The 16,704-nt window shown below is 32.7% G+C and overlaps 1 protein-coding gene across 4 annotated transcripts in view; it reads right to left on the bottom strand.

Moving 5' to 3' along the window:
• The window catches only part of LOC129759336 (chaoptin), a 54,162-nt gene that overhangs the window by 19,093 nt on the left and 18,365 nt on the right, over positions 1-16,704 (bottom strand). For 3 of the 4 annotated variants that reach the window (XM_055756750.1, XM_055756747.1, XM_055756748.1), the window contains exon 2: positions 7,766-7,904. The exons of the other annotated variant lie outside the window; for it this stretch is intronic. In XM_055756750.1, coding sequence (XP_055612725.1) covers positions 7,766-7,878 — 113 coding nt within the window. In that variant the 5' untranslated portion in view covers positions 7,879-7,904. The remainder of the gene's footprint in view (positions 1-7,765; positions 7,905-16,704) is intronic. 4 annotated transcript variants of the gene reach the window in all.

Here is a 16,704-nt window from a genome sequence, read left to right as displayed (position 1 = left end):
ATGAAAACAATAAAATTTGAAAAAAACATTTTTTTAAGTAAATAAGGAATTGTTTTGAAAAATCGTCATGTTTTATGTAGGCGATGAATGGAACAAATTTTCATTTTGAATTTAATTTGAGATCGGTTTTGAGGACCACAAAACCCATAATATTATCTCTTCAAATGGATTAAATATCAGACATTTATACCCCACAACTCAGATTCTACTCCAAAAATGAACTTGCTTGGAGGTGGAATTATCGGTATAAGATTCTAGGCCGGCATTAACAAGCTTTCTAATAACTGTGAATCGACGCACACAGAAGTAAATACTTCATCCAAAAACCTGGCCAAAAGTCAATATTTAAAAATGAACCATTTCTATGATGTTTATGCTAATTTGCTTCTTCAATACATTTGGCGCCATGTGCCAGTCGATTTTTCAATATTCAATCGTTTTACGAACAACAACGGCCGTTGAAATTTCAATATTATCAGTTCAAGTCCTAGCGGGCGACAAGGCGAAGTTTTTTTTCGCATGTTTTAACATTAATTTGTACATATCTTATTCATTTTGTTGAAATTTTATATTACACTACGGTCATTTTTCACAAAAAATGTTATTATTTATGAAAATCGGTTCTGTAGTATTGATTTGACTATAACCAAAATAGTACCCTGGATCCAAATGACCGTAGTCGGCTAATTGCACTTTTTGTCTGCGATGAACTGAGATTCTTTTCTAAAAAAAAATTAAAAATAATGGAAGGTACCGTTCGAATCACAGAAACGATTAAGTTTGGATAAAGGATGGTTAAATGTAATAAGAATTCCAAAATTCATTCCTGATTTTTTCCTTCAATATTACAAATGAATTCTGCTTGACATACAAAAATTGCCACATTTACTTCTGGGTTTACGGAAAACATCAGCCCCACCCACGTTTATTCGATTTTGTAGATGGAAAAAAAACAAAAAGAATGGATTTAATAAAAATTAATACAAAAAAACAATCAATATTCATTATCAATTCTATTGATATCCAAAAATAATACATTTGGGATTTTTGCGATTTTGAAACAAATCGTAATATACATGTAAAAATTTGGTAACTATGATATGTTATCTACATTTTTAAATTATGCAATTTTTTAAACAAGTTTTGCAAATACAGTGAATACCGCAAACTCTTAATTGTAGGGGAGAGTGGGGTAACGTGGACCATGGGGAAACGTGGGCCACTTTGAATATCTCAGATGTGTTTTGAGATAAAAATCTCAATCCAAATGTCATCGTCGATGCTTTGCGTAAGCATATTTTTCTATATGTTGTTGACTTAAATACGCATCACATGCTTCTTTTATTTATCAAGCGTAAAAAAGTTTAAAAAAAATTACTTACATTATTAAACAAGCACCCGATAATTGCATAGATGGGAAATCTAAAGTTCATAACAAAATATGCTCATACGCTTATGCTCGCTTATGCCATGTTCTTTCACTTGGAAAAGGAATTTATGATGAAACATCAATAAGTCACACAAACGCAACCCATTTGCAAATCATAGCTTGTGGGGAATCGTGGGCCACACATCTTAGGCCACCTATATTTTTATGTTTTATACACAGAACTTAAAATACGTTTTCCCTGACTGTAAAGTTTTCTTATGCAAGATGAATGCCCATTCTATATAAGCAATTTTGCCAAAACGTTCGCGAGCCAGATTTTTGAATCTATTGGATCATACACAACTCTCTTTTTTATTTCCTCATCTGAAATTGCTTTAAAATAACGAAATGAATTATGAAATTAAAGTGTTGGGTCAACTCATAAACTTTGCATATTATTTGGTCAATTTGGATTTAGTGGCCCACGATTCCTTATCATTTTTCAAAATCCTACAAATATTGTTTTTTTTTAAGCAGTCAGAACTTGAAAATAACTTATTTAAAAAAATGCCTAATGGTACCTTAAAAATGTAGAAAACCATACCATTTTTTCTTTCATTTTATCTTCTATAATAAAGAAGTTATGGAACAAAGAAAAAAAGTGGCTTATGTTCCTCACTCTCCCATACACATACTTTTCCTGGATTTTTATACTAAACTTGAGTTTCAATTTTAAAGTTGTATTCTTGTTCATATCTATATTTTATGTGGCTACCAAGTTCAGTCTTCAATAGCTATATTAGGTCAGTAGCAGCTCGACAGTTTAGATTACGGGTTATTTATTTCCCCCAAGAAATCTGGCCAGCATGTGTACTAGTTTCACAAAAGTGGGTGTTTTTCGCTTTACAGAAAGCCAGTGAACAGGAAAAGCTGAACTTGTTCTATAAGCTAAGATAGAGCAGGTTTACCGCTCGTATGTCTCGTGGTAGTTTAACTTGAGTTTACTTTATCGCAACCTTTTCGAAAGCATAACTTTGTGATGCTGCGTTGTTTTGTGCGTTCTTTCGAGCAAAGCATTTGTACTCATCTTACAGAAAACAAAATCATTCGTTTTGCTTCAATTAAATATTGTCTTAACCGTGAGGTGTTGGTTTCCTTATAAAAAAGTTATTTTTCAAGTCCTGGAATTGAATAACTGTAACTCCTCTGGCCTCAGGATGAAAGCCGTACCCATGGCCGTAAAATCATCTATTAACAGTCTATTAAGATGTTTTATCTGGTTTCAAAAGTAAATGACAAAATCAAAATTAAATTTTAAGTCACTAAATTTCGAATTCTGAATGCAACTTATAATTCTGAGTTGCATTTCAGATCATGGTTGACACAATATTAAAAAATAGAAGCTGATTATTCTATCAACATTTAAATTTAGAAATTTTAGAAGCTTTAGAATTAAAAATTCGAATGAGATTCATAATAATAATTTCTATACGTTGAAAATAAAAGTTTTGTTATGTTTGAAAATAAAGCACACAAATTGAAATTAGCAAGATAAGGAAAACAGATGACAAGTATAAAATAAGATTTAGAGTTAATTTGAGGGTTTTTTTTTAACCGAAATATAGATTTTGAAAGTGTAAACAGCATCTTCTAAACATTAATTATAAAATAATTGTTTGAATAAACTAATAATTTTGTATACAGTTTTTGTAAATGAAGTCCAAACACAGTCTAACATTTGAGGCTAAAAAGAAAACAATCAGTTTGGTTCAAACTCTAAATATCTTAACTTTGAAAGTTTGTCAAAATATTTGAGCAACTTAGCAGGGGGAACTTTTCTGTGGCCGCACAACATTGATTTTTCGAAAACGCATTATTCTAATAATGTTTTCACACCATGGAAATAAAGTTAATAGCAGCCTGATAGAATGCTTGAAATATGGTAATCCAATCTGCAAAGGTAAACGAGTGATGGACATCGAAAGCTTTTGCCTAGTAGTTCGGAGATGATCATCTAAACTTTGCATTTATATTGTGGTCAGTTTTTTAGGCTTGTCAAATGTGAATTGCACATAAACGTCATCGTTGGTTGGTTATCTTTCGACTACATTAGATATAAGATAACAAAACGGAAATTCAAACGAAGTATTAGGAAAATTTAAAAAAAAAAATGCGATTTGTCTATGAACGGACACCATATTGTTGTCTATGACCGGACAAGATGTAATTCAAAACTAAACATGATTTCAACTTGAAACTTTCTTTTTCTCATTTCTATAGCTCTCTCAAATGATCAGCAGGAAAAAAGGATTAAAAACGAAAATATTTTTTTTGTTCTTCTGAGAGATTTTAAATTTTGCTGTCCGGCCATAGACAATTTTTATCCAGTTTATTCGGAACAAATGTTTCATTCTGGTTTGTCTAAAAAACTTTTATGAAAGGCTTCAAGAATGTTCAGTAACGAAAAATACATCCTCACAAGACCTGTGCAAGTGTTTTAATTAATTTTGCTAAGATTCTGTGCCATTGGTGACAACTTTGGCAAAGTTATCCGTGGTGTTCGGGCATAGACAACACTTTTGGAAATGAATGAAAACTAACATAAAATGATTTCTCTTACCACATGAATATGTTGTAAATTAAATTTTTCGAAAATTTGTCAGTTTTGAACTAAGTCTGTCATTGATAACTGATGGACAAAACAAATCAATCACTAGCTCCACACTACAAAATAGTAAAATTACACAAATTATTCTTTTATTTTAATGCATTTGGAAAATTAAGCATTGAAACATGGAAAAACTGTTATACATATTTTAATGTTCCAAATGTTTTAAATAGATTAAATACAAGATAGTATTTAATTTTCAATTAATCGAGAAAATATTCTCACTTTGTAAAGCAACTTCTCGCTTAGCTAAGGAAAATCGGCTTTTGAGAGCGAACTTGTGTGCTCTTTTCTTGGAACCCCGACTATAATCGTCGATAAACAGAACGGTCAGCTAACGGCTTAAGCACCAAGATAGCTTCGCGAGACCAGCATGACGGGTCTGACAAATGTGAGTTTCATGTTAATTGGTCGCTATAGCAAAGATGTCGCACTGGACTTTTCATCGGGAATTGTGGAAGACGCAGATGCAGAAGGTAACTGTTGCTTGTTTTTTCCCCGCCCACCATCACTGACAGTAAGATTTGAAATTCAAGGCAAACAACATTCCTAAGCATTTCACTAACTTGCAGAAAGAGGAAATCACTCCACAGTTTTTTCACGAGTCAACCAATGAAGCAGCTTCTAAACTTTAACTTCTAGAACTATAGTTAAAGTTAACAGAGAACAGTACTAACGAATTCTATATACTGGGTATTTAAAAAATCGAATAATATTGAATTAGCCAGAAGCTTTCATACATGACAAGAGGAGAGGGGAAGGGGGTTTGGTTTCGAAATCCGGCTTAAACTAGGGATTTTGGTAGGTACTACTAAGTCAGTACAATTATAAATCAAAATATATGCATCACACCTTTATCTATTACAACTCTTTTCTTGTGATCATAGCTCGGAATCTATTTTCACAGTAATTTTAAGAATTACGATCGAAACTGAAAGTGAAGAAATGAAACAGAAATGAAAGACAAACAATAGAAAACTTGACAATTATCAAAATTGATCGATTTTTTTAATCAGAATTTAAAGCTCAGAAGAAAATTAAAACTAAAAACAAAACATAAAAGTTATCATTTCAAATCAGATTATATGAATAGTTTAAAAAAATAGATTGTTCCTCGAATGAACTATCAATAGAAATTTATCCCCAGAACGTTCAATCAGAAATGATATTGAAATTCGAAGTAAGAGGAAAAAAAATTTATTCAAAAAAACTTCAATTCAATTCCAAGTTTTCAATTTAAAAATTTTAATAGGAATAAATATCATATAATAAATTTGATAATAATTTGCCTCTCAGTGTTAAGAAGAATAGAAGACATCAAAGATTTGAAAACATAAATTTATAGGTAGGAGAGAGTGGGGTAACGTGGGCCATGGGGAAACGTGGGCTCAGATGTGTGTTGAGATAAAAAATCTCAAACCAACTGTCATCGTCGTCGCTTTGCGTGAGCATGTATTCCTATGTGTTGTTGACTGAAATACGCATCATATGCTTCTTTTATTTATCAAGCTTAAAAAAGTTAGAAAAATTTACTTACATAATTAAAAAAACACCCGCTAATTTCATCGATGGAGAACCTAAAGTGCATAACAAAAATATGCTCATACGCTTATGATCTTAGTTTTGTCATGATCTTTCACGTGGAAAAGGAATTTTTGATGAAACATCAATAAGTCACACAAACGCAACCAATTTGCAAATCATAGCTCGTGGGGAATCGTACGCCACACATCTTGAACCACCTATATTTTTATGTTTTTATACACATTCAGAACTTAAAATACGTTTCACCTGTTTTTTTATGCCAAATGAAGAGTTATGAAAAATATTTTGTCCATCCTATATAAGAAATTTTGCCAAAACGTTCGCGAGCCAGGTTTTGGAATCTATGCGATCATACACAGCTCTCTTTTTTATTTCATCATCTGACATTGCTTTTAAATAACGAAATGAATTATGAAATTACAGTTTTGGGTCAACTCATAAGCTTTGCATGTCATTTGGTCAATTTGGGTTTGGTGTCCCACGATTTCCCACCATTTTTCAAAATCCAAAAAATATTTTCCTTTTTTTCAAACAGTCAGAATTTGGGGAAAATAACTTATCAAATTTTTTTTTAAATACCTTATGATACCTTGAAAATGTAGAAAACCATACCATTTTTTATTTTCATTTTATCTTTTATGATGAAGAAGTTATGGAGCAACGAAAAAATGTGGCCCATGATTCCCCACTCTCCCATACCTATTAAAAAAAATCTAAATCTTTTTTAAATATTGAGGATACGATAAAATCCAGGACAGTTTGGATTAAAGTGTTACTTTTTAAATAAAATCTTTTAATATGTATTTCAAACCATTATTCAAAACCATATGTAAATCAATAATTTTATTGAAATAATGAATGTTGATAAAATTTTCATCAAAAATCTGGATCCAGATTACAGAGTTCAAGGCTAGGAGGAAATAAATTTAATATTGAAGTTTGGAACTACAGAAAAGGAAAAAAATCACATAATTTAATGTCTGTTAATATTATTCATGGCACTTTGAAATTCTAAGAATTTTGTATATAGACCTTCACATTTTGTGTAGTAATACTAGACACAAATATTGAAAATCAATACTTAGCTCAAAGGTTCAATCCAATTTAATCCGTTTTTCATTTGATCCTAAGTGTCTCAATTAAAAATTCTCAGCCTTAATTCATAAGTCATGAATGCTGAATTGATGTTCAGCGAATATAGAAATTGTAGTAAATAAATATTGTGCCTGGAAAGAGTTGAAGCCAAAAATACAAAACGTAATTGTGAGCATACAAAACTCATTATTCAAAACCCAATTCTGATAGCCATCTTCAGTATGTCGAATCATAGAATCTAAAATCTTAATTGACAATTCCTTTTCATATTTTCGAAATTTTGAAATTTTGAAAGGCCCTGAAACCCCTGCCGTTCACACGGCCTTGGCAAGATGAATATGATACAATAGTGACAATAGTGCAATTTAAGAATTCCAAAAAAAAACATAAGTTGAGCGAGAAGAAGTCATGTAGAATGAAGGAAAAAGTTTATAAAACCAAGATTCCACATTTCCTTATAATATGTTAGATACAAGGTTTTTAATATAAAAATCAAACTAACATCAGTGCAATCCTTCAAACTCGAACTGTTCAAACTTTCTCCTTCCAGTAAAGTAAGTGACAACAAAGCCTTTTATTCAATGTGAACAAGTTATATGTAGTAACATTCACTTCAAGTTTAAATCCAATATGAGAATAAACTTTAAACCCACCTTCGTTAAAAATAAACAGATATATGTACTTATATCTAATTGTAGAAGGATTCAAAATTAGTTGAGAGTAGTTTGAACCATTTAAAACTGTTTTTATTTTAGTCTGTCATTCATCCTTCTACAATTTTCTGTACTTTTGTGTAAGTTCTTTACTATGTTGGCACCAAAGATCAATAATTGAACATGAGACACCCTAACTTGTCTTTCAAATGAGCTGGTCTTTGATTTCTCTCGGTTATTGACAGCACCAAATATGCGCTACCATTTACAAACATCAAGGGCATTGCCAAGAGCTATAAAAAGTTTAGGTAGGTACTTATTCTCCGATGATGGCAATTTTCAACTTTGGGTGGGAGTTTGACAGGTATGGTGTTTGAACAATAACTACTAATACTACCTAAATAGTAATCACGTATAGTAAGCAAAACCACTTACCGGCAGGGAATCTTGATCGCAGCATCTATTTCAGGGCATGGTAACCAAGCATGGACATGAACAGCTACAGCGGCAACCGAGGCCAGAAATAACACTAACCATCTTGCAGACATGTTGGGATTTTGGTAGTTTAGTGCACCTAATTTAAGATGGAACACAAAATCGAAAATCAGTTTGAAACTGGAAGCAAACCACATATCATGGTATAACACTAGAGTTCGCCACCAAAGTGAGAGTCGCTAATTGTGATCAATGATGTGCAACTAATTAGAGCAATCTCCAAAGACCGCACTGAACTATACCCGCTTGTTGGTGGATGATTTGTATTGAATGTTGGTAAGAGGAAAGTATTGGAATAAATTAAACTGAAGGCGCGAAATCGCTTTGATTTGATAGGCACATATTAGCACTAGCATTTCCGCTGAGCCAATGTCGATATTTAGTAGCCATTGTTTCTTCTTTCTTCAGCACACAGCAATGAAAGTGCGTTTTACTTCGTTCATATCTTCCGCAATTGGATAGTTTAAACGCAGACATATGTACTACATACAACGATTTGGTTTGTTTTTTTTTTATCGGTAGACGTTGAAATGCGATGTGCGAACATTCAACCATTAACTTTTCTTCTTTTATGCTAATTTAAAACACATTCCGAATGCTGAAACTCAAACCTACAGCACCTTTGGAAGTCTTCGTTCACTGGCAGTCACTGAAATCATGAATTTTTCAATTACGAAACCACTTATAACATGGTCACACAATCAATGCCACACATCCAGTATATTTGATTATCAGACTGGTGACTAACGTTGCTCAACCTTGTCATCATCTTCTTCAGCACAGCATCATCATCTTTCAATTTGCCTAGTGTCAACATTCATAAGCGAGCAACAGTTTCACAACTTCCCAGACGCGGGTATTCTTCTTCACTAAAAACAGCTGCATGGCAGCATTTTTTTACCACATCTTAGCTTCATTCACAAGATCCTTATACTTGAGACGTGCGAAGTAAAGAGCCAAGCCTTCCGAAGGGAAAAAAACCACCTCAAAGTATTTAACCAAGAATGACATGCGGTCAACAAAATTTGAACTTTCGTGATGAAAAATATATGCACGCAGTGTTAAAGAACGACATCAATCGTTTTACACAGTAGATAGTGCTCACACCCTATAACAAAACAGAAGCTATTGACACATTCCACGCGCTTGTACCGCTCACGAGTGATTTTTATCCGTTCTCGAATCAAAAACATCTTAAAACCGTCAATAATTTCGATAATCCAAATCACAAAAAACCACAGAAAAAAAGAGAAAATAATTTATTTCAACATGTTTTATACAGTTATGAATAACAAAGTTTTTGACTGATTAAGTGTAAATTTTAACAACTTATCAATTACAAATAAATGGATTGATTTTTTCGCAATTTGTATAATCCTTTTTGAAGCGAACGAATACTGCTGCATTGTGTAGAAAAAATGAATTTGTTTATATTCAATGAGGTTTTTTTTAAAAAAAACGATCAAAACAGTCGCAAATAACTGAATTCACGTCACAAAAAAAACTTTTTAATTTTACGAGAAATATTATACATTTTTAACAAAAAGAATATTCAAACCTTCTTTGAAAATGATGAGACGATTCTGACACACTAAAGATACTGAAAATTTCTGATTGAGGAAGTTTGAATAACAAGATATCACAAAAAAAAACTGAACATTTCTGATTCAGCAAGTCTGAATAACAAAAACCAAATTGTAAGCCACCAGAACATGTGCAGCATTCGATCAAAAACATCGAAGATCACATCTTTTCCCAAATTTGAAGGAATCATCATATTTCATGATGAAAGGTAAAAATGATAGCTGATTTTGAGTTTAAAAATTGCGAAAAATCAAATCTTATATCTATATGTATAAAAAGCAATTTCTGTATGTTTGTTTGTTTGTTTGTTTGTCCTCTATTAGGATATATTGACAGTTCTGCACGAACACCACCTTAGCAGGAGGCCTCAGCCCAGAACACAGAATCGATTTTTGAGAAGGGCGCACGATAAACGCGATTTTCCGGTACTAATATCGACAAATTCGCCATGTGGAAAAGCGATACACAAATGTTCGTGTTTTGATTGTTTTGGGTGTTCAGGGATGCCAAGTGCATTAATATTTGGAATATGATCGTATTTTTTTAATTGCATTGTTATTGAAAAACCTTTTCATGAGTACTGAGAATTTGCAATTGTCCCGTAGATTTCTATTCGAATGTGAAATTAAACGCATCATTTATATGTACGAAATCACAATTTACTGTATGGAACACTTAAACGATGTAGCGAATTATGTGAATATGTTTAAAATAATCAGAGCATGTAGGCGATTATTTTCAAAGTCATGACAACATAGACGAGCTTTCATTAATTTACTTGTTTGTAACAGTGAATGATTTTGCATTCGTTTCGAAGTTACAACTCTTTTTTAATCTACCAAGCAGTATTTACATGAAAATATATTTCAGATGTTTTGAATTCATTTTGAAAACTCATGAGCAAAAGATGGCTTATCTTTATCCCTTTTTTGGACACCCGGTAATGAATTCAAACGTTTAGCTGTTGATAGTTAAAAAAATAATTAATTCAGAAATATTATTATGAGTTTGAAACAAGAAAATACTGATTTTAATAACGCACTTAGCATCACTGGTGAGGCCGCCAGCCAATCAAAATTTGAGGTTATGGCTGAGGCCAATTTTTCGCCAATACTATCGTCCGTACATACCCTTATAGACTCAGCCGTCTTAAGAGCTAGAGGTCTGAAATTTGGCATGGATGCTCATTACGACCAGGAAAGATGAAAAATGTGTTTAGATTTTCGGATGACCCCTTCTGAAAGGGGTCGTCCATACAAGACAAATATTGTTGGCGTAACTTTTCGTCGGATCGTGTTAAAAATATGCACATGAGTGTTTTGGGAGAAGAGCAAACGATTTCAGGTATCAAATTTTGTGTAAGGGGTCGACCAAAGGGGTCGTCCATATTAACTATTCGCTATTTTTGCGATAGTGACGTTATTATACATCGTATTCAGATGAAAATTGGTACACGATAGTTTTAAGTGACGTGCAATCGATTTGAGGTATCAAATTCAGTGTAAGGGGCCGGCAAAAGGGGTCGTTCATATTAAATTTTCAGTATCTTAGTGATATTGACGTGTTATACATCAGATTGGGATGAAATTTGCACATAGCAGTTATTAGGGACAAACAACTGATTTCACTAATCTAAACTAAAATCAGGGGTCGTCCATATCAACTATTCACGGCTGATGCGATATTGTCGTTATTATACATCGAATTCAGACGAAAAGTGATACACGAGAGTTTTGAGAGAAGAGCAATGGATTTAAGGTATTAAATTCAATGTAAGGGGCCGGCAAAGGGGGTCGTCCATATTAACCTTTCACTATTTCTGCAAATCGTCGTTATTATACATCGGATTTGAATGAAAATTTGCACACGGTAGTTTTCAGGGACGGGGAATCGATTTCAGATGTCAAATGCTTATTAGGCAATGGATTGCTTTGAAAATTTGCACACGGGAGTTTAAAGGAAAGGGCAATCGATTTCAGACATCAAAGATTGTATAAAAGGCCACCGAAAGGGGTTTAGCTTTTTGGCCATCATTGCGTTGTTATGCAACGATTGAGTCGAAATTTATACACGGGGTTTTTGGCACGGTCAATTGATTCCTGGTTTCAAATTTAGTAGCAGGCGACAGACAAAGAGATCGTCCAATATTTTTGCAATTATAACTTAACAATGAATTCAGAAGTGCATCTGCAAAATGCTTGGCAATTGACTTTCATACAAACTGTTTATGACATATTCCAAGTTGAAAGCGAAACGGAGTTCGTATGGGATCAGCTAGTACATATATAAATGTAAGCGTTATTTCATAACACCATCACGTATAGGCGAGCGATCAGAATGAAATGAAATTGGATAGCCAATAGATTTTGGGTCAGAGATGGTTTGTATAATTGTTAAAAGACTCCCATGCCCAAGAATCCATACAAAATCAACGTTAAACAAAATTAGATAAACAAATTTCATAAAGATTTTATGAAAATTGATTTACAAGAACGTTTCGACACAACAAGATGATGCAACTATACATAATGACTCCTCCCACATTTGAAACGGAGAAGTATCATGCAATATTCACATAAAACTGGCATGAATAATACAATTTTCAAATCATTCATATTCATATCATTTCTAAACTTTGGTACACATGCAAGTTTTGATATACCGAAATGATTAATTTTACTCTAGGACTCCTCCAACTTTTACAACGAGAAGATCCCATATAAAATATATATTAAATACGACACAAATCGAAAATTTTCCATCAAATTGGAAACACAAATAAGTTTTATTGTAACAGGATGACTCATTTCAATTAGGGCCAAAGGGATTTTCGTTACTATGAAATACAAAAAAATATAACAAGATTATTTTTTTGATGTGTTGTCGATGAAATTCAAATTTTTTGCGTGTTGTCGATTTTCATATTTTTTTTGTATGGGAGCTTCCCGGGCACTACATAGCCCTTTTACTTTCAAAACGGGAAGCTCTCATACAAAACAAATATGAAAATTGACAACACGCAAAAAAATTGAGTTTCATCAAATTTGAAACACAAACATGTTGCCACATAACGAATTATTATATTTTATTTCCATTGAATTACCCCTTTCTTTTCTCGCACACAAATCGAAAATTTTCCATCAAATTGGAAACACAAATAAGTTTTATTGTAACAGGATGACTCATTTCAATTAGGGCCAAAGGGATTTTCGTTACTATGAAATACAAAAAAAAATAACAAGATTATTTTTTTGATGTGTTGTCGATGAAATTCAAATTTTTCGCGTGTTGTCGATTTTCATATTTGTTTTGTATGGGAGCTTCCCGGGCACTACATAGCCCTTTTACTTTCAAAACGGGAAGCTCCCATACAAAACAAATATGAAATTTGACAACACGCAAAAAATTTGAGTTTCATCAAATTTGAAACACAAACATGTTGCCACATAACGAATTATTATATTTTATTTCCATTGAATTACCCCTTTCTTTTCTCAAACTTAGGGGAGGATTTTATACAGAATAATCATACAACATGACACCTTTAACCTTAAAACGAGAAAACTCCATTAAAATATGAAAAAATGACACGACCCGAGCAATTTTCAAATAATTTCGAAATGAATATTGAAATACAGCACAACCCTTAAAAGTTTCTGAGTAATTTTCATCAATACAGAAAACAAAGAAGTTTAAAAAATAAAGGGGAAATACGATACAGCTAATCGAAACAATCACCAAATTTGGAAAACAAATAAGTTTTTGAAAGATTATAAACTTTGGAAAGATATGCTATCTGTACCGAACCCAAGTTGAATAAAACACAATACTAACAATTTCCGCGAGGTTTTTTTTATCAAATTTGGTTCACACACAGATTTTAATTTGACTAGTTGATTTTTTATACCTCCCATATTCAAGTCAAATGTTAAATATTTCACCATTTTCATCAAATTTAAACATAAAAAGATAAATTGCATTAAAACATATTCTGTTTTTTAACTGAAGTATCCACTATAGTCAATCTTAAAATACAGTTCAAATTCCACCGTCCACGAAAATTAAGAGTTTTTCAAAATATTGTCAAAACGATAAACCTGCTTATAAAGTCGTAGGTATCACTCATATACTGCTCCAAAGATGTATATGAGTACTAAAAAAAATGAATGAGTAGACGGGTCAATAGTTTTTCATTGATTTTTTGGCAGAACGAAATAAACCGTCAGCTAGTTTTAAATAAAAAGATATAAAAATGAAAAGTGTTTAGTTATTAAAAAGGCATTTGCATGCATTGAATATTTCATGACTTTTTTTTTCACAGCTTAACTTTTATATTTAGCAAATATCACTTCTCAGAAAAGATAAGAATTAAATTTATTGTTTTACTCGTGCTGATCAACTAAAGTCCCATAAAAAACTCAGTGTTTGTTATGCGTTTTAACATCTAAATATACACAACTGGCGATTTTGTTTTTTTACTCTTTTGGCAGTATATAGATTTCGCTTAAAGTTTTTAGTTATAAATTAAACTTTATAGAACATATGATTATATTTTTATTAAATGTTAAACATTCTGCTACAGATATTTGTGGGGTTTTGTGAGTAAAGACAGCGAATAAAATAAATGAACCGTTTATCAGGGAAGTAAACAACAGTACTCATATGTTTAAATACCTAAATATATATGTGTTAAAAGGTATGCCAGCGCCTTTTATCGCTATCGTAGAAATCGTACTTATTGCAACCTTTCTGAACCTGTTGTTGTGGTCACTTCCAGTGACATTAAAAAAAAGGGTGTGTTTGATGTGATCGGCACTGTTGTGCCCTCATCTTCGATCCGGTCCTACCCATGGCCGTTTATATAACATAACTGTACGATCCAGTCAAGCTGACGATTTGTTCAGGGTAGGTACAGTTCCTCACATGATGATGAGATGATATAAGCTAGTCTCGTATTTATGATAGTTTTGAGGATGAATTTGCAGTGTATTTGTGTTTAAAATTAGCTATTCTAATATAATTCCAAAAAATGATTTAATCAGCTTTATTTTGAGGCTTTTAAAAAAACTCAAAACAATTAAATTTGACAACTGTGTTTGATAATAAAATAAAAACAATTAAGCCACTGATCAGTTAGTTAAGTAAGAACTGTCCATGGAAGTTTATATAAAAAAAGGTTCGGAATGATTCATAATACAAACAAACACATAACAATTAACAATCTTGAAATCTCACGGGGATATAAATGAAATCCAATAATTAACAACTTCATTCTTCTGGTGATACATAGCTAACATAGGCCATACAAAATAGTTGTGCAAACCATTCCTAGCGTATCGCCCAAAAATTTCTTCTCGGAGCATTGACCACAAATCAACAGCCCAACAATTTGGTATGCTCAAGGCGTTCGTTTGCGGAAACATGGGAATCAAAAAACACTCTTAGGTTTCATTCAGTACATGCTCGCGTTTCTTTTCCGTGATTCCGGATGTTGATCAAGATTCCGGACCAGGCTCTCTGTAGAAATGCTGGCAAAAACGGGTACGGATTAGGAACATCTGCTTGCCTATAATTAATTTATTTTGTTTTTACACATTCAATTCACCCCAACATTAACCGTTTTTTATTCCAGAATGACGGAGAAATTGATAAAAACAAAAAAATATAAACAGTAAGAGCAAACTTCTTTATTAAATCACCTCTAAATGTAAACGTACCGCTTTATTCGGTTTTTTTCTAATTCACCTGTTCTTTTAACCAACGTCCACCCCAAGTTTGGGTGAAACAATTTTTTTCACTCTTTCTCTCAAGTTTCTTCCGAGAGTTGATCAGCAGGAATGAGATTCAGCTCACGGTTTGAAGAGCTGACCTCAAAAGAAAATAAAATACAAATAAGATGTGTAGCCGGTGAGCAACGCTATGCATGAAAATTGGAAAGTGGTATAATAAACTGGTTGTAGCAACTCCAGACTAAGCCGCGATTTCAGGTGTATGTCTGTTTGTATGTATGTATAGCTAGTTGCATATGCTCTTCGATTCAAAGATGTACGCAAGTGTTGGAGGAAATTAACTCCTTCAATCAGATTTTCCCGCTCCTGCCAAAGCGATGAAACATGTTTATTGGTTAAAGATAGTTAGTAAGAAAGGTAACAAAAAGAAACAGTGACTATATTAGTAAGACTTAAATTTTTTGACTTGACAAAAAAACATAAATATTTTATGTTGGGTTTTAATTTAAAAAAAAGGCAGCTTTCAAAGTTCGATGACACCACTTCTGAAGACATGTAAATTTGAAAGCCTTCTGACTGAAAGCCAAAATTTTTCCCCCGTCCACAATAACATTTTCTTTCAAGTCATTAATATTGGAACAAGAATTAAACATCTAACTAGAAAAAAAGACTGCGTAAATGAGCCTGACTCGGAGTGACTTAAGCGACATGTAAGCGACGAACCCTCTTGTCATGCTCAATGGATGAAAACAAACTGGTTAGGAATTATTGTAAGGCAGGATATTGTTGCTGTTTTAGGCGAAGAAGCGGTCCTAAACTAATATCGCCATGTTTCACATCGGCCGCTAATTGGTATCACATTTAATCATGAAGGGCGTTAGACGCTCTAGCTCTGATATGTACATATAAGCTCAAATTGTGCACAAACCAAAGCGAAGTAATTCCAATTACATCATAGCGTATAGGCAAAAATAGACAAGCAATATCCAAAATGGAAAACAATTCCTTGGCAGCGTGTTTAGAAAGTGTTGAGCTAAAGTTTATCGCCTTCAATCACGGGCGAAGACAGAAGCATAAATATATGAGTATATACAGTATTGGAAATAAAAAAAGTTAACAGAAGGGAACAGCGCATTAATTCAATCTTTCAAACAAATCTAGCTCATATTGTTATTATTTTGAAACGAATTTATAGAGTGAAAATACAAAGCATGAGTTTGCGATGATTTTGGAGATAATTTTATTATTTATTTCGTTTGAATCTATGTTATGTTCAATTATCTGCAATTCAGCTTTGGAAATAAAAAAGTAAACAGTTCAGACCACCTACAATTTTACTTTGACAAACTTTCTCAATCGATAGTTTTTTATACTTTAACCCGCTTTTTGGCCATGATAATTAACTGACAAACCTTTGTATACTTACTGTTCATGTGGTGCCATAGGTGTTTGGGGGAATAGGGTGACAAGATAGACCCAAGTGCAGTAAAATATCACTTTTTTATTTGTAAAGTCAGTTTCGTCTACCTTGATGTCAAAAATCGACCACAAATTGTGAAAAGAATT

This window comes from Uranotaenia lowii, unplaced genomic scaffold (genome assembly GCF_029784155.1).
Source record: "Uranotaenia lowii strain MFRU-FL unplaced genomic scaffold, ASM2978415v1 HiC_scaffold_14, whole genome shotgun sequence".
NCBI lineage: Eukaryota > Metazoa > Arthropoda > Insecta > Diptera > Culicidae > Uranotaenia > Uranotaenia lowii.
This window is presented reverse-complemented; position numbering and strand designations above follow the sequence as displayed.